The sequence below is a fragment of the Umbelopsis ramanniana genome, assembly GCF_025399195.1.
Source record: "Umbelopsis ramanniana AG unplaced genomic scaffold K450scaffold_5, whole genome shotgun sequence".
Taxonomy (NCBI): domain Eukaryota; kingdom Fungi; phylum Mucoromycota; class Umbelopsidomycetes; order Umbelopsidales; family Umbelopsidaceae; genus Umbelopsis; species Umbelopsis ramanniana.
Window position 1 is genome coordinate 87,529 of NW_026252091.1, and position 20,597 is coordinate 108,125.

The 20,597-nt window shown below is 43.0% G+C and overlaps 10 protein-coding genes across 10 annotated transcripts; 6 read left to right on the forward strand and 4 right to left on the reverse strand.

The window, feature by feature from the left end:
* The first annotated feature begins 3,427 nt into the window (after positions 1-3,427).
* On the forward strand, positions 3,428-4,575 carry K450DRAFT_222808 (uncharacterized protein). The gene is made up of 4 exons (XM_051585962.1): positions 3,428-3,737; positions 3,851-3,933; positions 4,036-4,161; positions 4,236-4,575. Exons 1-4 carry the CDS (start codon positions 3,446-3,448, stop codon positions 4,470-4,472), a joined length of 738 nt encoding a protein of 245 aa, XP_051448278.1. The 5' UTR covers positions 3,428-3,445; the 3' UTR covers positions 4,473-4,575.
* Positions 4,572-5,843, reverse strand: K450DRAFT_222811 (uncharacterized protein). Its single transcript, XM_051585963.1, has 5 exons — positions 5,786-5,843; positions 5,576-5,719; positions 5,415-5,508; positions 5,138-5,344; positions 4,572-5,072 (listed from the first exon to the last, which is right to left on the reverse strand). Exons 1-5 carry the CDS (start codon positions 5,828-5,830, stop codon positions 4,678-4,680), a joined length of 885 nt encoding a protein of 294 aa, XP_051448279.1. The 5' UTR covers positions 5,831-5,843; the 3' UTR covers positions 4,572-4,677.
* A 115-nt stretch (positions 5,844-5,958) lies between these two features.
* Positions 5,959-8,865, forward strand: K450DRAFT_204915 (uncharacterized protein). Its single transcript, XM_051584729.1, has 6 exons — positions 5,959-6,184; positions 6,252-6,498; positions 6,565-6,886; positions 6,959-7,571; positions 7,636-7,779; positions 7,854-8,865. The coding sequence occupies exons 1-6, from the start codon at positions 5,981-5,983 to the stop codon at positions 8,619-8,621; spliced, it is 2,298 nt and encodes a 765-aa protein (XP_051448280.1). The 5' UTR covers positions 5,959-5,980; the 3' UTR covers positions 8,622-8,865.
* K450DRAFT_101082 (uncharacterized protein) lies at positions 8,737-9,272 on the reverse strand. Its single transcript, XM_051583924.1, has 2 exons — positions 9,170-9,272; positions 8,737-9,101 (listed from the first exon to the last, which is right to left on the reverse strand). Exons 1-2 carry the CDS (start codon positions 9,191-9,193, stop codon positions 8,853-8,855), a joined length of 273 nt encoding a protein of 90 aa, XP_051448281.1. The 5' UTR covers positions 9,194-9,272; the 3' UTR covers positions 8,737-8,852.
* A 44-nt stretch (positions 9,273-9,316) lies between these two features.
* Positions 9,317-9,945, forward strand: K450DRAFT_222820 (uncharacterized protein). Its single transcript, XM_051585964.1, has 3 exons — positions 9,317-9,385; positions 9,460-9,570; positions 9,632-9,945. Exons 1-3 carry the CDS (start codon positions 9,373-9,375, stop codon positions 9,811-9,813), a joined length of 306 nt encoding a protein of 101 aa, XP_051448282.1. The 5' UTR covers positions 9,317-9,372; the 3' UTR covers positions 9,814-9,945.
* Positions 9,946-10,519: 574 nt separating this feature from the next.
* Positions 10,520-12,315, forward strand: K450DRAFT_222824 (uncharacterized protein). Its single transcript, XM_051585965.1, has 6 exons — positions 10,520-10,680; positions 10,761-10,892; positions 10,966-11,182; positions 11,245-11,362; positions 11,432-11,775; positions 11,846-12,315. The coding sequence occupies exons 1-6, from the start codon at positions 10,572-10,574 to the stop codon at positions 12,078-12,080; spliced, it is 1,155 nt and encodes a 384-aa protein (XP_051448283.1). The 5' UTR covers positions 10,520-10,571; the 3' UTR covers positions 12,081-12,315.
* A 63-nt stretch (positions 12,316-12,378) lies between these two features.
* K450DRAFT_222831 (uncharacterized protein) lies at positions 12,379-13,234 on the forward strand. Its single transcript, XM_051585966.1, has 2 exons — positions 12,379-12,670; positions 12,739-13,234. The coding sequence occupies exons 1-2, from the start codon at positions 12,511-12,513 to the stop codon at positions 12,879-12,881; spliced, it is 303 nt and encodes a 100-aa protein (XP_051448284.1). The 5' UTR covers positions 12,379-12,510; the 3' UTR covers positions 12,882-13,234.
* Positions 13,235-13,243: 9 nt separating this feature from the next.
* On the reverse strand, positions 13,244-15,991 carry K450DRAFT_222835 (uncharacterized protein). Its single transcript, XM_051585967.1, has 11 exons — positions 15,349-15,991; positions 15,154-15,289; positions 15,013-15,092; positions 14,863-14,954; positions 14,709-14,796; positions 14,548-14,643; positions 14,279-14,485; positions 14,033-14,210; positions 13,846-13,968; positions 13,692-13,773; positions 13,244-13,626 (listed from the first exon to the last, which is right to left on the reverse strand). The coding sequence occupies exons 1-11, from the start codon at positions 15,567-15,569 to the stop codon at positions 13,451-13,453; spliced, it is 1,479 nt and encodes a 492-aa protein (XP_051448285.1). The 5' UTR covers positions 15,570-15,991; the 3' UTR covers positions 13,244-13,450.
* On the forward strand, positions 15,349-17,254 carry K450DRAFT_222841 (uncharacterized protein). The gene is made up of 7 exons (XM_051585968.1): positions 15,349-15,747; positions 15,835-15,911; positions 15,984-16,048; positions 16,112-16,178; positions 16,246-16,330; positions 16,403-16,508; positions 16,581-17,254. The coding sequence occupies exons 1-7, from the start codon at positions 15,714-15,716 to the stop codon at positions 17,056-17,058; spliced, it is 912 nt and encodes a 303-aa protein (XP_051448286.1). The 5' UTR covers positions 15,349-15,713; the 3' UTR covers positions 17,059-17,254.
* On the reverse strand, positions 17,255-19,479 carry K450DRAFT_222849 (uncharacterized protein). The gene has a single exon (XM_051585969.1). The coding sequence runs from the start codon at positions 19,413-19,415 to the stop codon at positions 17,451-17,453; it is 1,965 nt and encodes a 654-aa protein (XP_051448287.1). The 5' UTR covers positions 19,416-19,479; the 3' UTR covers positions 17,255-17,450.
* Between the last annotated feature and the right edge of the window lie 1,118 nt (positions 19,480-20,597).

The following is a 20,597-nucleotide window of genomic DNA, read 5'->3' on the forward strand; positions in this document are numbered from 1 at the left end:
GACCGCTGTAAGAACAAAGTTTTACTCATTGCATTTCATCCCCTTGCCATTCGGTTCTAATCATTTTTTTTTGGGCAAAACCACATCCCCCAACTTTTGGTTCATTTAGGTGATCAATACAATCCTTACAATTGAAAAACTGCATACAAAGAGGAAACCCTCAGAGCCAATCATTAAATTCAAACCTTCTGTATGCCAAGATGAAAACGAGCAAGACGACGACGAAGTGCAAACTAAGGAGGATGTCGATAGGAGTATTGAGGGACCATCGACCGAGTGCAAGGAGACACCTGACAAGGAGGTTGAGAATCTTAACATTCAGGAGAACAATAATATTGAAGCCGCCGTAATTGAGGAATCCCCCACATCGCCTGTACAAGACCAAGAGCTGGACTCCCGTATAACAAAATCTGATGAAGACATCCAAAACCCTACGGAAGAAATTGAAGAGGAGGAAGAGCATGATAAAGAAGAGCATAAGGATGAAGAACATGAAGAAGAAGATTCAGAAGCCGCCGATCATTCGATTGACCAGCGGGATGACAGATTACACAAGGCACACATTGCAAAGTTGAAGCAAGGTGACAGATTCGCCGAAGCGCAATCTCATTATCCTGATGTTCGCGATATTTTTGCATACCCTCCATCAGCATTCACAAAGAACAAGAAGTTAGAGGGTCTGGACATCAAGGTCCGCCGAAGGCAATCCCTGTCAGCCTTGGATGGGGATGTATATGAAACTGGAGTTCGTCCACCAAGATCTCCGCTTCGACCATCTTACTATAGCACAAAGAAAAGCAGTGCTTCCATGTCAGCTTGCAATTTCGAAAATAGGAGAAGATCAAGATCTCCCAAAAGCACTCATAAAACTTCCATGGATAGCGGCTATAGCACATTGTCAAGAAGAAGACCAACTAGCCCGTATTTCAGTGCCGAAGAACAATTGGCATACGCGCTCATGGCTGATTCTAGGAAGTCGTTGGACAACTTGAATAGCATGAGATCTACTGTCGACCTTCGCAACTCATTCGACGAACAGAGACTACTACCATCTCGCTCCACTCCAGCCATTTCCAAAGAGAGTCCTGTGTTCTCAAAAGAACGAAGCAATCGCAAAATTGAAGATGAAAAATTGAAGTTGGTGCAATCTATAGCCGACGAAGGAATCAAAGAAAAACTCTCATTACGATCAGCTACAAATCAGATAATTGCTCAATACGTAAGTTGCCGCACTATCTCGGTAATGCGTGGCTGACTATAGTTTGCAAATGACTGATATTTTTGACTACGTATAGCAATTAGGAAACTGCATTGGTCGTGGACAATTCGGTTCAGTATACAGGTGCGCTTATGATAGCTGTATTTATGGTGTTATGTCACTTGCCTAATCAATTTCATAGAGCATTGAACTTGAAGAATGGAGAAGTGGTGGCTGTAAAGCGCATCAAGATAGATGATGAAGATATATTGGCAGACATTATGGTAGGGTTCATAGCGCTAAAATTTACTTTCTGGAAAAATCTTGATTTCACTAATCACATCCTTCAGCGGGAAGTTGAACTGTTGAAAGCAGTAGCCCATCCGAACGTCGTGAGATATCATGGCTTCATACAAAAGAGCGGTTATATGAATATTGTACTCGAGTGAGTGTTGTCATTTAGGCATTAAAGCATACTGGCATCGGTACTAAGTTCAAATTATTTTTCAGATATGTTGAGAATGGATCACTATTATCCACATTGAAAGCATTTGGAGCTTTCCCAGAGAAACTTGTTGCGTCTTTCTGCATCAAAATTTTGAGTGGGTTGGAATATCTGCACGCTAATCAGGTAAAGCTTAGAAATATAAAACACATTTCTCGTAACAAAGCTGAATAGATACCCCAAAGGTTGTCCATTGCGATCTCAAAGCTGCAAATATCCTGACCACAAAAACTGGAGATGTCAAGCTCACAGATTTTGGCGTTTCTCTGAATTTGAAGATTAAAGAATCTGATACTGGTCGCGTCGCCGGCACACCTAACTGGAGTAAGAGACCATCAAAACTGAAATCAGTGCTATACAATAGCTAACAATTCAACTTTAGTGGCGCCAGAGGTGATTGAACTTCGAGGAGCATCTGTCAAGTCAGACATTTGGTAAGCAACATATGGTATTTGATGAAACGGCATTTCACAGCTCACCCATTCTCTTTAGGTCATTGGGATGTACACTAATCGAACTATTGACCGGAAAGCCCCCATATGCCGAGCTGATAGCCATGTCCGCTCTATTTCGTATTGTAGAGGATGACTACCCGCCTTTGCCAAGCAAGATATCCGAGGTATGTGCACCATTTTCATGACGTTTTGTGATAATAGTTGATACTGAATTTGGTGAATGCTAGGAAATGCGCGAATTTTTGCTATGTTGCTTCCAAAAAAATCCTGATGATCGACCAACTGCTTCTGAGCTTCGACCCCATGCTTGGTTGCAGAACAACCAACCTTACAATATGATTAAGCTTCATCGGCCACCTCGCATGCACTCTAAGAGCTTGCAGCTTCTTCATAATATTTTTAATCTACATGAAAACAACCAGAGTGAAAGCGACCCTAGCCACTCGAAAGATAAGCTGTACAACAAATGTACATCCACACCTGCACGTTACAAGTCACTCGACGACATACCCTATTTCAAAGCATACGGCGGTTATGCACAAAGCGTCGATCAAGCAGATATGGACGATGAATATATATCGCATTGCTTTGTCAAAACTGATTTCAGTAAGCGTAAGTAAGAATGAAATGCTGATAATTCGCAGGGTCAGTAGATGCTAATTTATGTATGCAGAGATGGATTGTAAAGTGTGTGGAGAAGTCATGAACAAGAACGTCCTGTTTTGTGAAGGTGAGGAGAACAACGAAATTGCGTGTATCAGGGAGAACCGACTACTCATCATTTTGATTATTTATATCAGTCTGTGCACTCCTTTGTCACCAACACTGTCGACCCAATGCACTTTCCTGCCCACCTAAAATCAATAAGCAGCAACCGTCGTATGATGTAAGTACGCATAGTAATGTGAAAATGTGATCTATAGAAAACTAACAATCTTGGGCAGTGGGCATTGTCAGCGAAGGTGTATAACCATGGGGCAAGCGAGGCTCGTCGCGGCAAACACCGACGAATGTCAGAGCCACCCAAAGCTTGGCTCAAGAACAATACGCCAACCGGTTCCGTTCGTAGCACAGATCACAAAAGTGTATCTGTCAATTTGCGTAAACTCAGCAAGGCTTTCAGTCCGACTAGATCCTCTTGCAAGTCGTTGGATGGCGATGCTGAATTTGAAGAAGAATATGAGAATATAAGCAGGAATGGACACCGTTCCGATGACTGCGTGTTGCAATAAAACATCTACAGATATTGTTTGAAAAATATTACTATTGCCTGTTTGCTGGAATGGAATGCACTCGGTTGAAATTTTCATTGACAGCGAAAGAGCTTCAAAACCACGTGGGACTGTCACAATTTCATTGACCAGGTTCCGTACAAGGTGCGCTATTTGCAATTCGGCTTTGAATTGCTCGCTTGGCGAACTCATTAACCTACTCCAAACAATGGCAAAGAAATCTAAACATTCCATACCACTACACAAAGTTATCATGGTCGGCTCCGGAGGAGTTGGCAAGTCTGCTCTTACACTACAGTACATGTACGGAGATTTCGTTGAGGAATATGATCCCACCAAAGCAGATTGTAAGAATTCTCTCTTTTATGCCGAATCTTGTTTTGCCTACCCAGTGTGAAAGAAAGAAAACGAAAATCAACAAGGATATACGCTAATTGTTATGTTATGATGGCTATATTAGCGTATCGCAAGAAGACAGTATTGGATGGGCAAGAATGTCAGATCGATATCCTGGATACGGCTGGCCAAGAAGAATATGCCGCTGTAAGTCAAGTTAATTATTTTGAAGTAGGAGAGGCAGCAAGACTAGCTTGCAGTGGATCAAAAATTTCCGACGAGTATTCATTGCTCTTACTCTTATGACAGATTCGGGATAACTACTATCGCTCTGGTGAAGGCTTTCTATGCGTTTTTTCAGTTTGCGAACAGGAGTCATTGGAGCATACACAGGAGTTTAGGGATCAAATTGCACGTGTGCTAGATGACGATACGGTAGGTTCAACAACTAGATCGTCTAATCCCTTAAGATGATCTTTATTTTAACGCACGAGCTGTCTATCAAATAGGTACCTTTCATTTTGGTCGGTAACAAGGTCGATTTGGAACATCTTCGTAAAGTTACCTTCAATGATGCCGCTGCACTAGCAGATGAATGGAACTGCAAGTACATAGAAACATCTGCTAAAACTCGACAAAATGTTGATGAGGTGTACACTGAGCTCATGCGACAAATCCGTAATCGTAAGGCAAAGCAAGAAAAATTAGAAGGCAAATCAAGCTCCGGAAAATGCACCATTCTGTAGATAAATTCAATCAACACAGCAAACGAAGAGAATGCTCTTGCACGATTGGCTGCCTTTACGTTTAAATACTTTCAGCTCATTTCCTCCCTGCTGCCATTATCTTCCTTATTGCTTCCTACTTAAATTCAATAAATTGTATATTTTGAAAAATGACGTTTTATGCTACAGTCTCTATGGTTGTTATATACTTCGTTGGCTGCTGTTCTTACAATGTTTCCTGTACTTTCTTTCTAGGAGCTCGCACAACCTTTCCACCCTTTTTCATGTACTCAAGTGCATAGTTTTTAAAGCTGCTTGTGACCTCATCAGCAGTAGTGTCCTTTGCGTAACAGTCAACAAACTTGCCCTCAGGGTCCATCAAGTAGAAGAAGATGGAATGGTCCACAAGATAGTCTTCGCCTTCCTTGACATCTGGTGGTGAAGAGACATAGACACGGAAGCTCTTGGCAACCTGTTTAATTTCTTCCTGGCTACCAGTAAGCCCGACCATTTCAGGATGGAAGTCTTGGATGTATTCCTTCACAATTTCTGGAGTATCTCTTCTGGGATCACAAGTAATGAAGACCGGAACCAGTATATTACCAAGTACGGGATCCGTTGCTATATTACAACGTTTAACTTCAAACAACTCTTTCCAGCATGCACTTGACAGCCGAACCACTTACCAACATTATCGATAACATCAGCCATTTTGTCAAGTTCGTCAGGACAGATATCTGGGCAGTTTGTGAATCCAAAGTACACCATATAGTAGCGGTCACGGAAATCAGTATTGCTCAATTTCTCGCCAGTTGAGCAATCAGTCAGCGTAAAAGGACCACCAATTTTAGGTTTTCCAACAGACTTTGCGGTTTCCTTCTCTTGCGTTTCACCTGCGTGTATAAATATGGTAAATGAACATTCGCTAGCAGTATAACCAAAAGATAATGAAACGATGATTACGAAGTTGAGTTACTCTTTCCTTTTCATGTCTAAAGTACAGTAACAAACCAGCTCCTGTTCCGAGAAATATAGCGGCCGCTTTCCAGGTAAAAGGCTGTGTATGGTGAATTAATGAATACAAACTTATGAAAAAACGGATAAAAATTCTGAAGAACACTTACGCCAACTGCAGCTCTCTCTTGGAGCTTCTTAGTATCCTTAACACCTGAGCTATACGGGCGTCGGGGTACATTAGCTAATCTCAGCGAGGAAAGTGCCGAGGGTGCTGGCTTGCATGCCAATGGAGTATGAAATGCTGCCCGTGGCTAGATAGAGTACAGGCATCAGTAAAGATATCGACTATCAAAAAGCAACTTTGAAAAAAGAGATACCTTCAACGACAAGCGCAATAAACTCGATCGTGCTATAAAATTCATGTTTGATTTCAAGCCTGTCAACACCAACACACTTCTTTTCCGACCCTCATTTTACAGCCAAATAACAGTCACAATTTTTTGGAAAAGTGCCTGGCAATTAAAATTTGGATGTTTTCAAAAATAAATGTGCAGCATCTTCTAGCAACCGCAATGTCGTTTGTGCGCAACTTATGGGGCGCATTACCCCAGAAAGCAGCTAGCTATGGGTCACTTGCCGCTAACATGGCCGCCTCTGCCCCAAAGAGACCGCTCACTTTGTTTCCTGCTACTATGCAGCAGCGCTTCCAGTCTACCTTCCAGTTTGACCCAGCCATGACAGCTATTACTGGAGAAGGCGAAGATCCCAAGGATATCGTGAGTTGCTAGCATCAATGTCATTGACAATCTCTGTTGAAAGATGTACTAATGGTCTTAAACGCAGGCCAGACTTCGTAAGCTTAGAAACATTGGTATCTCTGCTCATATTGATTCTGGCAAGACCACCTGTACCGAGCGTATCTTGTACTATACCGGAAGAATTAAGGAAATCCATGATGTCCGTGGCCGTGATGGTGTTGGTGCTAAAATGGACTCTATGGAATTGGAACGTGAAAAGGGTATTACTATTCAATCTGCCGCTACCTTTGCCACTTGGGGCGACTACAACATCAATATCATCGATACCCCAGGTAAGTCACTACCCTGTGCTGTGGTGGTTTTCAACACAAAGTCACTCATTTAGTTCTATGTCACAGGTCACGTTGACTTCACCATTGAGGTTGAACGTGCTCTTCGTGTTCTTGATGGTGCTGTCATGATTCTCTGTGCTGTGTCTGGTGTTCAATCTCAAACTATTACTGTTGATCGTCAAATGCGTCGTTATAATGTTCCCCGTATCTCTTTTATCAACAAAATGGACCGTGCTGGTGCGAATCCCTTCAGAATTATCGATCAAATTAGACAGAAGCTTAAGCTGTGTGCTGCTGCCCTTCAGATTCCTATTGGTGCCGAAGATCAATTCCGCGGTGTCGTTGATTTGGTTAAATGGAAAGCTTACTACAACGAGGGTGAAAGAGGGTAAATATTCCAAACTATTAACTGTGGAGGCTAGCAAATGCAATGACTGACTTTCGCTTATTTGCTATTTAGTGAAACTCTTGTCGTCAAGGATATTCCTGAGGAACTCATGGAACTTGCTACCGAGAAGAGACATGAACTGATTGAACAACTTGCCAACGTTGATGACGAAATCGCTGATATCTACCTACTTGAAGAAATTCCTACTACAGAACAATTTATGACCGCTATTCGTCGCTCTACCCTCGCTCTCAAGTTTTCTCCTGTTTTGATCGGTTCTGCTTTCAAAAATCACGGAGTTCAACCGCTCTTGGATGCTGTCATTAATTACTTGCCCGACCCTACTGAAGTTACCAACACGGCTTTGGATATTTCCAACGAAGAGAAGCCTGTGCATCTTAAGCCTTTCTCTGATCACCCATTCGTCGGTCTTGCCTTCAAGCTGGAGGAGGGACGTTATGGACAGCTTACTTACATGCGTATCTACCAAGGAACTTTGAAGAAGGGATCATTCGTTACCAATGTTAAGACAGGAAAGAAGATTAAGGTTCCTAGACTGGTTCGTATGCACTCTGAAGAAATGGAGGATGTCGACGAACTTGGTGCTGGTGAAATTGGTGCTATCTTTGGTGTTGATTGTGCTAGCGGTGATACCTTCACCGACGGCTCCCTGAAGTATGCCATGGTAAGTAGATGTACAATGTCATTTCTTGCTGTTCTATGTACATGTTATTGATCTCTTGCTGCAGACTTCTATGTTTGTTCCCGAACCCGTCATTTCCTTATCTTTGGCTCCCAATGGCAAAGAAACTCCCAACTTTTCCAAGGCTCTCAATCGTTTCCAAAAAGAAGATCCCACTTTCCGCGTCCATGTTGATAAGGAAAGTAAGGAGGTTAGTACATTTAGCTTTTCTATTGTTCTTAAACAACCCATGAGAACATCAACCTAAACCTTTTTCAAATGTAGACTATCATTTCTGGTATGGGTGAATTGCATCTTGATATCTATGTTGAGCGCATGAAGCGTGAATACAATGTGGACTGTGTTACTGGCAAGCCTCAAGTTGCTTTCCGTGAAACAATTCAGGAATCTGCCAAGTTTAACTACACCCACAAGAAGCAATCTGGTGGTGCTGGTCAATTCGGTAAGGTCATGGGCTTCATCGAGCCAATGACACCTGAAGAGGATACTGGCAAAGACACTGAATTCGACAACCGTGTTGTTGGAGGTAACATTCCCACAAACTTCATCCCCGCTTGTGAAAAGGGCTTCCGTGATGGTTTAGAGAAGGGACCTCTTATTGGACACCCTGTCAATGGTGTCCGCATGGTTCTTGAAGACGGTGCTGCTCACTCTGTCGATTCCAGTGAATTGGCTTTCCGTATCGCCACCAGAGCTGCCTTCAACGACGCCTTTTCCAAGGCAAAGCCTGTTATCCTTGAACCCGTCATGAACGTTGCCATCACTGCTCCTATTGAATTCCAAGGTACTGTCATTGGTGGATTGAACAAGCGCAAGGGTACTGTTGTCGATACCGAGATCCAGGAAGACTACTTCAACGTCACTGCTGATGTTGCTTTGAACAACATGTTTGGCTACTCCACTGAGCTTCGCTCTGCTACTCAAGGCAAAGGTGAATTCTCCATGGAATACAAGGAACATCAACCTGTCATGCCCTACGTTCAGGAAGAGCTTATCACTGAATACAAAAAGAAGCAACAAGCATCCAAATAAGGATGTGATATCTAGACTTTATACATTCAATTCTACATCATACATAACATACATTTAGATAACAACAACCCCACACCAAAAGACCCCATTTCCCCATCAAAATAGTATCTTTGATAGATTTTTTACTTTGTTTTTTCCCGTTTTTTTATTATCTTGCACAATACACTCAGTCTTTCCCCATTAATGGTTTATAATTCAATTTACATGATGCAGCAGCTTGGAAAGGTACGGTCAACCTCCGCTGACAGGCGGGATGATAGCAACCTCATCCCTATCTTTTAATACCGTGTTTGTCTCTAAATCTTTTTCCACATAATCCATGTTAACAGCATAAAGAGAGTGATCGAGTATTTTTCGAAGCTCTTCGCCGTATTTGGTGGTGAGAATGCTGGTTAGATCTCCTAGAGAATGGGGTACGCTGAATGTCTCAGAAGCAATTCCAGTGATATCCCGAGCAGCAGCGAAATAGAGCACGGTAACCTAAGTCAATCACAAAATCAGCATTATTTTGAACTTAAGGATGAACGATCTATTTTTTGACGTCTTGCCTTGGAGGTACCGTTTTCTTGCATGTCTTTCGTTATGTCTGGCTTGGCCGCTGCAAAAGGGAGAAGGGAATTGGTGCAAATTCAGTCCCAAATTTGGAAACGCAGTACCAAAAGCGAAGTTTTTTTTTTTTTCGTCCCAATGTTAGAGCTCGAAAGAAAAAAAATTGATAACCTTTTTATTTCATACCTTACATCTCGATACAATGGTTCCAAAAAGTAAGAACATGGTGCTATATTCATACGGCATACGTTATGTCTGGAATGCTTTTACTTACTGATTGATTCAATAGAGCGAATGAGCAAGCGCATGTCATGTGCTAAGCGATACAAGAATGAGAAGAGAGCAAAAGAACACAACCGTAAATTAAAAAGAGACGCAAAGAAAAACCCTCACCACAGCAGTAAGTTCACTATACTTGTCTTCCTTTGCGCTAGGATTTCCTTTGACATTTTCATTTGTAGACAAATCCAAGAAAGATCCTGGAATTCCTAACAGCTGGCCGTTCAAGGAGCAACTGTTGAATGAAATAGAGGAGAGAAAGCAGAAATTGGCTCAAGAGAAGGAGGATAAGAAGAAGGCGAATCAAGCAAAGAGACAGAAAGCTAAAGAAGCCAAAAAGGCTAACGACGCTCCAGCTGCTTAAAGCTATTCCTCCCCTACTCACCATTGTCGGTTCCAAACCTCTCTTGCATGTTCCATTACAACCCACTTTTGTTCATATATTCCGTTCCTGTAGACAGCGGCACATAATAAAACTTTTTATACCGTGATCACATTGTAAGGCAGGGAGGCATTGATCTAGCGCGGACGGCTTTTTCATAAAGACGCTGAGTCGTATTGTCCAGTGTGTGGCTATAAATCAGCCCGTAGTCGAAATTTTGACGGATCAACCATAATGCTGTACTTTAGTACATTTGCATAGTCGTTACAGTGTATAGATCTGAATGAGACGTGTTTTACCCATGATATCTCATAGACTGTATTCATGTGCGGTTGAAAAATGCTGTTATGCCTTACGTTGCTTTCCGCCATCATGGTTCGAAGGTTATAGACATATTAGGATGATGGAAGGTTACAAACGTAGTTGTTTAAGTTCACGATTTGACACTGACAATTGGCGTTGTACTTAGTGCGCATTACCATAAAATTTGTTTCTCAGTTGTTGCTGTCATTTTAGGGTAGCACAACTTCATTGAAACGATGTCTTTCAGCAAGAAGCAGCATAGAAACGGCGTTGAAGCTATCAAACATGTTGAACTCGTCATAATCAGCGCCGGGTTTTCTCATCAGTCCAAGCCTTTTTCAATCCTCACTTCAAGCCGCGCCAAATCCAATTTTTGTTTCGTGTTCCGACTTGCTGCAGAGTCTTCGTTTGCCTTGTCATCCAACTAATTTCACAAGATGGCACCTTCAGCAACATCATCCCCGGGAATCGGTATTGCCAATCTACCCAACCAGCGTCATAAGATCGTGACTCAAAGGGGTGCAAACTTCACTTTAATGGTTTGTGGTGAGTAACACCTCTTGTTTTTGGACCAGGTACAATTTCTATCCATGACAACACGTTAGACTAAATACGCTTGAAACCAGGCGAGTCCGGTCTAGGTAAGACTACCTTCGTCAACACGCTTTTTACCACTGGCATCAAGGAACATAAGAATCATGTTAAGCGCCACTCGGAACAGTTGGACAAGACTGTCAAGATTGAGATCACCAAAGCTGGTAAGTGGGAGGGCAAACAGCCAGTAAAACGAGCGGTTACACCAACATACTCATCCGCAAAATCTTTGTGTAGAGCTGGAAGAAAAGTTGTTCAAGGTTCAATTGACTGTTATCGACACCCCTGGATTTGGTGACTATGTGAACAACAGAAACAACTGGGACCCCATCATTGAGTTTTTGGATGATCAACACGAAAGCTTTATGAGACAAGAGCAACAGCCCACTAGAGAGGGAAAGATTGACATGAGAGTGCATGCTTGCTTGTACTTTATTCGACCCACTGGTCATACGTAAGTAAAATTTATTGTTGAGAGAATTAAGCAAAGCTTATAACTTAACATTCGTACTGCAGATTGTCAGCTTTGGACGTTGAAGTCATGAAGCGTCTTGGATCTCGCGTCAACCTTATCCCTGTCATCGCTAAGGCTGACACTCTTACCCCTAAGGATCTTGCCGAATTTAAGCAGAAGGTAAAAGTTTCAGAGTAATTTTCAAAATGCCACTCCTATTGCTATCCTAACAAAACATCTGCCCGCCAGGTCCGCGACGTCATTGTTGCCCAGAATATCCACATCTATTCTTGTCCTATTGAAAGCGAAGAAGAGTCCACTACTGCACGTAACCAGGACATCATGTCAGCCATGCCTTTTGCTGTCATCGGTTCAATTGATACCGTCAACACTACAGATGGTAGAACTGTCATTGGCAGAGAATATAGCTGGGGTGTTGCTGAAGTTGAGAATGATGAGCACTGCGACTTCAAGAAGTTGCGTAGCCTTTTGATCCGCACTCACATGTTGGACTTGATTTCTACCACTGAAGAGACTCACTACGAGACTTACAGACAAGGCCAGATGGAGACTAGAAAGTTTGGAGACCCCAAGTAAGAGTCACTATATCCATTGAACTTGCGGTTCCTGAACAGCACAACCTCATCATTTTTATTACTATAGGGTCAAGAACTACGATAACCCCAAGTTCCGTGAAGAGGAAGATATGCTTCGCAAGAGATTCACTGACCAAGTCAAGTCGGAGGAGAACCGTTTCCGTCAATGGGAACAGCAATTGATCGCTGAGAGAGATCGCTTGAACAAAGACCTAGAGACTCAACACGCTCAAATCAAGTCTCTCGAGTCCGACTTGGAGTCTTTGTATCAGCAACAGAACCGTGGAACCATCAGAAGATGAAGTAGGGGATGATAGCATAGCCCAGGAGAACTGATATTCTAGAGATTTTGAGCTTGTCAACCCCCACCCCAATATGTAGATTAATTATTGATATCCACGCATTCTGTTCTCTTCTTTCAATATCTAAATACCATATCATTGGTAACTTTCCATGGCCGTAGAAGACAGTGTTTTATGCCATGAGTGGCCTGGCAAGCAAGGGTTAGCATTTTGTCAAATTGACAAGCATAAGCAATTTTTTTTATTTTGGCTGGCTGGTGAAATTTTTGTCTCAGCTAAAGCCCATCAATTTTGTGACGTCGATCGAAGCATCAAAACATAGAGTACCCTCTTGCGGTGTGCACAAACAGCGGTCATCTTACTAGTTCGAGCCCTACGACTTTAATCACCCTTATAGAACAACTAGTCAACCTCTGATACATATTCTACCATGACCGGAAACAAAGATTGTGTCGCACAGGCTGCAAAGACCACTGCCGTTGCTGGTGGAGCTGGTCTCTTTGTTTCAGCTATCCAAAACACCATGGGCAAACATACTGAAGGAGCCAAGGGCATCTTCACCCGAACTGGAGGCACTGTTGGTTTCCTCGGTACGACTACTCAAATGTAATTAGCGTCATCCGACTCGAATGTGTGTCCTAATCTATTTTCACTATAGCTGCAATGGGTGGTGTTTTTGCTCTTACAGAATGTGCCGCTGAAGGCATCCGTGGCGAGAGCGACCCATACAATGCTGGTATTGCTGGTTGTGCTGCTGGTCTCGTAGCTGGTGTCAGAGGTATGGAAATAACGCTTTCCTAATATGACCATCCTTGAATTCTTCATTTCACTTACTGATGGTCTTCTCTATTTAGCTCACTCAATCGCTACCATGTGCGCAGCGTGCGCTGGTGTTGGAGCAACCATGTTCGCCTACGAATATGCTGGTGGTAACTTGAAGGGAACGTTAGTCGACATGTCTGAAGAAGACAAGAAGGCATGGCGAGATTCGTTCTTCAAGAAGAACAAGCAGACAGAGGAGGCATAAGGTCTATCTCTCATTATATAAACGGTTCTTTCTTTGATACAATACCATCAACCCCCTCCTAAAAAAAAATTACAATCAAAAAAATACAGTTTTTGTCAATTCTTAGACGCATAATATCGCGAACGTTTTTTGCTTGACGTGATACTTTACTAATACTGTGATCGTGAGCTCGGTAAAGGCAAGGGATTCTGTCTCAATCGCAAAGATGGAAAGGAAACAGAGAAATCGTGGTGATGGATGGATTTAGTATAATTACTAGATAAACAACAAATTGCACGTTTAAATCGATAATGGTTATTTCTATATCGATAGAACATAAGTTACTCTATTTGAATGGGTTTAATTATGTTAAGCTTCGTCGCAATGATCGAAGAATGCCGTCGCCGAAGACAAGCTCTGAGAATTTGTCACACACGGACGCTCGAGCATTGGTGGCGATAGCTACATATTCCTCCGGTGACAAATCAATAGCTGTCTTCATGTGAGCTGCAAATTCATCCACGTTGTCTGCGAGGAAGCCTTCGGTAAAAGAAGGTTTAGCGTTTTACGTCATTTTTTTTTCAAATGTTCATTGAGAGCCTTACCGGTAGGTTGGTTATTATATTCCGTCACAATATCCATCAAGGGACCTCCAGATTTATGCGCGACAGGAATCATACCAGCAGCCTGTACATCATTCATCAGGATCAGTAACGGATATCTTGCCATGCCGATAAAATTGACGAAACAATAACTCACCATGTACTCTACGACACCAATACCAAAGTGTTCGTTCCACATTGTATGTAACCCAACCTTTGCTCTTGAGACCCACTCCAAGAGTTTGGGAAATGGTGCATTAATCTCAAAGATGACATTGTCCTGCAGATGATGAATTGGTCAGTAATACGTACCAAGCGTATGTCACAGTAGCATACACACTTACCTCAATATCCAATTCTTTGGCAGCCAATCGAAGAGACTGTATTCTGTTTTCGTCTCCTTCATTTCGCGAACTTCCAATGAGAACAAGGCAGGTTTTCTTTTCGCCCTCTCGGAAATCTGGATTATTTTCCAACAGCTTTGCAAACGATTGTAGCTGCAGCATGTGGTCTTTTTCTGGTCTATATCCACCAACAGTTTAGTGCATAGGTTGTGAGAGGTGGGAAGGTTCACTCTGAGCTATTCCTACCTGAATTGAGCCAAACTGGCGATAAAGCGTTCCCTCTCTGTAATGGCCAGCTCACTGAATCGTTCGGTGTCGCATGGTGGATAAACGATGTCTGCGTCGCGCCTCCACAAACTTTCAATATGCCCCTTAGTCCAAGTCGAATTGACCATAACGATATCGGCAAAGTTTCCACAGTATCCATAGATTTTGGCGAAGGAGCGGTAATAGCTGATGTAATAAGATTAATTTCTGTTGACAGACACAACAAAGGATGCTCATGATCAACGTACACTTGCTTTCCCATATTCCAGATGGTACTCTTAGTGTACACCCCACGCTTCAAGAGGACTGATGTCTGATCCTGAACCTTTTGCAACATGTCCGAACTGTGTGAAAATTGCTTTTAGACCAGATGTTACAAAGCAGATCAGCGTTACTGTTTCGATTTTACCTTATAGTAGGATAATGAACATATGCGGCAATTTTGATGCCGGTTAGGAGATATACCAGAGGGTATGTAAAGGCGTATCCCATGGTGTCTATGGAAATTCAGAATTTGAGTATATAAGGACTGTAGAGCCACGCATTGAATCTGTCCTGCGTACCAAAGTAGACATCTGGGATGACATTGTTCAAAGCCTCATAACCTAAGAATAGTGATCCAATACTTTGTCCCAGCAGCGTTAACCGGGGATATCTATAGCGAGCTGTTAGATCATATCCTCAAGGCAATTGAACTCTTTTTTGCTACATACCGATTATCTTCTACCAGATAACGTTTTTGCAAATAGACAAAGACAATTCTGTTTGGGTTGATGCTGATATCAAAGTTTGACTTGAAATCCCACTAAAGTTAGCTACGCTGATGGGTATAACTTGCTCAATTGACGTCTCACCTTAATTTTCGCTAGTATTTGTTCCTTTCTTGCGTCGGTATCACCAGTATATACAACAGAAACGACGTATGGAAAAAACCGCTGAATATCCCGAATGGCGGTCCATAATACTCTCTCGCCACCTCCGCCAGCGTTACTGACCAGATAACGTTAGTCTCTATCATTTGAATTCATTGTTTCATTCTCTGTATTTACCAATAAGGATGGAAGAATCCAAGCAGGACAGGGACTTCGTTCTCGGTGTATTCTATAGTAGAAAGTATTCGATCGCGATGTTCGAAGTAGGTTGCTCGCAAGTTGCTCTTAAAGTAAGCGATTACTAGCCATAAGATGATGGTGGTGAATGTGAACGTCGCCGAAATAAAGAGAACCAGTAGAAAGGTGAGAGTTATTGGATTGAACAGGAGATCGGCCATGGTGATTGGCAGTTCTGTCTGTAACCGAAGAGACCGAAGTAGTGCTGTTGTACCTAATGCGGGCAAAAATATAACCCCAGCTCAGCCAAAGTTCAACGTGGCAGGTTCTTCAAGTGCCAGCCCTCCGCAAAAGCTAGCACGACAATGACCTCCACGTCATACAATAGAAAGAGTCCAGGTATTTACATCAGGTAATAGCGTATACGCTGCTGTAGTCATATTAATCCAACACCTCTACCATTTCTTGCTACAACTAATGCTTCAGCTGTGAAGCGGATCCTTCAAGAAGCCAAGGAATTGCAGGAAGATCCATCGGTAGAATACACTGCCCGACCTTTAGACGTAAGCTAGCAACATGCTCTTTTGTATTTGGATCATCCATGGTCTTCTTCTCAACATTTTGATTCGTTACAGGAAAATATCTTTGAGTGGCATTTTACGGTGAGCGGGCCAGTAGACACCGAATTCGACGGCGGAAGGTAAGCGGATAACAGTAGCACCTACCAACGATGTGCTGCTAAAACGAGTCATGTTGGATTTAGATATCATGGCCGTATCTTGTTACCCAATGAATATCCATTCAAGCCTCCTGAAGTTCTCTTCCTGACCGTAAGATACCCCGATCATGATACTTATCATAGGTGCAAACTACTTTTACTGACTCTTTCTTCATCAGCCCAACGGCAGGTTTGAATTGAACAAAAAAATTTGCTTAAGCATTACAGGCTTCCATCCGGAATATTGGCAACCGGCTTGGGGTGGTAAGGACGATGAGAAAAAGTGAAATGATGTTTGAAACCGCGGTCGCTGTACTGATGATCTGCTGGCAATAGTCCGTACTGTTATGCTTGGTATAATGGGATTCTTTCCTACAAAAGCCGAAGGTGCTATAGGAGGCATTGATTATCAACCTGAAGAGCGCAAGAAGTTGGCACGTTCGTGAGTACACCCGTCACGATAAACAATCAAAATGTTGCATTGACTAATTGCAGCGCTATGTACATCATACAGCTCCAGGGGTTGGACCTGCGTGGCCTGTCAGTCCTCAAATCTAGAATTGTTACCTGATATACCTAAAACCGACGCGCAGCCTCAAAGTAGAGATAAGGCTGATATGCCGCAGTTCTCCTTCGCATACGCAGAAAACAAGCCTGTCCAACCTGAGCCGGCTCCAGCTGAAACCAACAACAGGACGGAAAGCGAAGAGCTGCTACCAACACCTTGTGTCAAGGATGCCTTAAGGTCAAGCGACATGAAAGATGAACCCATCACATCACGGGTGCCAGAGCTAAACAATGATACTGCATCTGGCAACAGGAAGTCCCTAATCAGCCAAGCACAGGGACCAACGAACTCAGGGCAAGGTCAGGCTAGCACAACAGGTGATTCAAGTCATTCATCGTCCAACCTGTCACCACGATGGCTGGATGGATTAATCATGGGACTAGTAGCCATCCTGATCGGCCTTGTTATTAGAAAGGTATTCTAATGTCAATCAATTAGGATGTTTTTACACTGTGTATATAAATAAAAATTGGTGTCAGATTGTAAACAGTAAGCCACGCTGCCGTTATGAGGTGGACATAATTTTAATGTTTTTGATGCGTTAGAATAATTTATCTATTGTACTATGCTACTATGCTGCAATAGGAGTCAGAATGGTGCAAGAAGGAAAATAAAAAACTAATGAGAATACGAAGATCTAATTTGTACTTGACACAGAAAGCGAACGTAGACAGATATACAGGTTTGGAAAGAAAAACGAAAGGAAAGGAAAGGAATATAGGTTAATTACGGAAGTTCAAACTATGGCTGGGGGGGAGGAGTACGGGTATATTTGGGATGTAGGGTTATGAAGAGCGATGAGAGTGAATGGGGTTTTTATGCTGCTGGTGCACAATGGCCATAAGCAAAGGTGGAGTAGTATGCACCTTCGCCGAGAGGACTATCTTCGTCATTGCCGGTGCCGCCTGCGGAATCCAGACAAGCTCTCATTAAGAGTCTACGGAGACGTTCATGAGAAGTTCTACAACCGGCCAAAGCTGCGCGTTCATACCACATGGTTGCTTCAGCCAGATCGACATCGCAACCCAAGCCGTTTTCAAAACAATTAGCGAGGTGGAATTGGGCTGCAACATGTTGAAGGGAAGCTGAACGCTTAAACATTTCGAAAGCAAGTTTAACGTCCTGTTCAATGCCTTGGCCGCTTTGAAGATGCATGCCAAGCTTATCCATGGCGCGAGCGTGGTTTTGAGCAGCGGCTTGTTGATACCAGAAGACAGCCTTTTGATAATTCTTGTTGACACCGATACCATTTGCATAGCAGAAGCCAAGATTGCATTGTGCCCATGAGTTGCCTTGCTTTGCAGACTTGCTGTACCAGCTCACTGCTAACTTTGGGGCTTTCTTGGTTCCAATGCCTTCTTCGTAGCAGAACCCAAGGGAATTCTGAGCCAGGGCATTGCCTTGTGCTGCGGACTTGTAAAACCATTTGAAGGCTTCTGTTTCATTCTTTTCAACGCCGATGCCATTACGGTAGCAATATCCGAGAGAGAGCTGAGCTGGCGCATGATCTTCTTTGGCACTCAAATAGTACCAATAAACGGCTCTCTTACCATCAACAGGTACACCAACACCATTCTGATAGCAGTAGCCTAAAGAATGGTATGCGAAACTGTTGCCTCTTTCAGCAGACTTGGTATACCAATGAACAGCATCGGTGGCAGATTTAGGCACGCCAATGCCATTTTGATAGCAGAATCCAAGATTGTGTTGAGCTCGTGCATGACCTTGATTGGCAGCTTGTCGATACCAATAGGCTCCTAGACGTTCATTCTTTTCGACACCAATGCCATTTTGATAACAGAAACCTAGATTGCATTGAGCCCAGGGGTAACCTTGATCGGCACTCTTCTGATACCATGTAGCAGCTTTTTGGCTATCTCTATTGATGCCAATACCGTCTTCATAACAGTAACCTAAGGAGTTTTGAGCAAAGGCATTGCCTTGTTCGGCAGCAAGTTTGTACCATTTGACCGCTTCCGTGACATTTCTTTCAACTCCGATTCCATCTTCGTAACAGTAGCCCAAGTTGTAGATCGCGACGGTTTCGCCTTGGTCAGCTGCAAGCCGGTACCAGCGGATGGCTTCAACGTCGTCTTTTTTCACTCCATAGCCCTCTCCGTAGCAGTAGCCAAGGATACCTTGACCGCGAGCATTGCCTTGTTCAGCGCTGGTCTTGTACCATCGAAAAGCTTCAGCCTCGTTGGCTTTGGGACCAACTCCGTCGTGGTAACATACACCAAGAACATATTGTGCTTCAGGGCAGTTATGTTGCGATGCTGCTTCTCGAATCCACTGAATGGATTCCACGCCAAGGTTGCAGAGTCGCTCAGTCCATAGTTCAGCTTCTCCTCGATCTATTTTGACACCTGGACGGCCGTATTTTCGTAAAAAGGCTAAGCGAGCCATCGCCAAGCCATCACTCTTTCTTGCAGCTCTTATGTACAGAGCTTCTGCTTGGCGGAAATCAGTTGCGATGTTGCCGAGGCCGAATTCATAGCAAAAACCCAACACTCCCTCTGCTTGGGCATGCCCCTGAGAGGCGGCCTGTCGTAAATAGGTGACGGCAACTTTGGGATCTTTCGCAAAGCCGTTGGTACCAAAAAGATGGTTGTTGGCGGTTTGAAAAAGATGTGATGCTAAGGGGTCGGATGGCATATGATGGGTTGAAGGAGACGAGTTTGATTTAAATAAATCAGGTGTTGATGAATCTTTAACAGTCAGTCTAGCAAAGACACGACCAAAGTGGTGTAATATTTGTGAGTTTGATCTTTTTGCTGACATCCAGCAATAAAGTGAAAGAAGATGGGAAAAGAGGTTTCTGTTTAAGCAAGTTTAAAAATATATAGGATGAAAAGAGAGAGAGAGACGAAAACCAACTAAAGACGAGCGGAGACATAAAGTTAAAAAAAAATTATGTGCTGTCTGGTCACACACAGGATATTCTGTGTCACTAAATGATCATGGATTTGCCCTGAGGAAAGGTTGCTGTTTGGTTTGAATACGATGGGGCCACTCCTGACTTTGTTCTCATGTTGACTACGATGCGACGACAGTAATAATTTCAACCGGCTTAGTCCTTGCTCTCCCCTGATCGCTAAGGCCCCCCCCACTCTACCGCATTTTTAATTGGGTGAATCGGCCCCATGTGTATCAGCTACGCTATTGGTTTGGTTTTGTCCCTATTGGTTTTTGATGTTAGATGAAGGCGAAACATAACAAATATAATCCATCGGTCATATCCTAATAACCCAACCTGACTTCAATACGATGACGACGACCTGGTCCACTCTCCCATAGGTTATTGGTTCTGAAATATCCCAGTTGTGCCTGCCCTATTGGACCTTTCTCCTATTCTTTTATGCCTAAAACTCCAATCTCCCTTCCAATATCTCCTTTACCATCCCATTTCTTTGCTTGTTGGTTTTTGGAAACTCACCCAAACGATTTGCAATGTGTACTACACGCAATAAGCGGATTCAACCGCCCAGCAGTAATTAACATTTCCTCCAATCACATGGCGTCTATGATTATATTAGTTTTATTTTGGCGGGTATTACCTAAAGTGCTATGAACAAATCCGCTTTTTGTTCAGCTCTCTGGATAGAGATCGTAATGCTGCTTATCTTCCTGCTCGTTTTGCGCACGAATGGGATACAGTATGTAAATGCATGATTATGATGCGGCCAAAATCAAGCTTGCTTTTTGCATATTGGAGTCCCGATAGATGCCGTGTTGTGCCTGTAGATCAACTCAGTCTGACCTAAAGCAAAATAATAAAATTTTTGTGGCAGTGGAGCTATCGCGAGTACCCTACCTGCATTGCTGTTCTGGGTACCTAGCAAGCATAAATATGCCAACCTGGCAGATTTCTTTTCTTTTCAGCAGAAGTAGATCAAGCCACCGTCATAATGATTTTTCCTTTTGCAAAACATGAGCCTATGGCTCAAGTTTTCGAGCCATTGC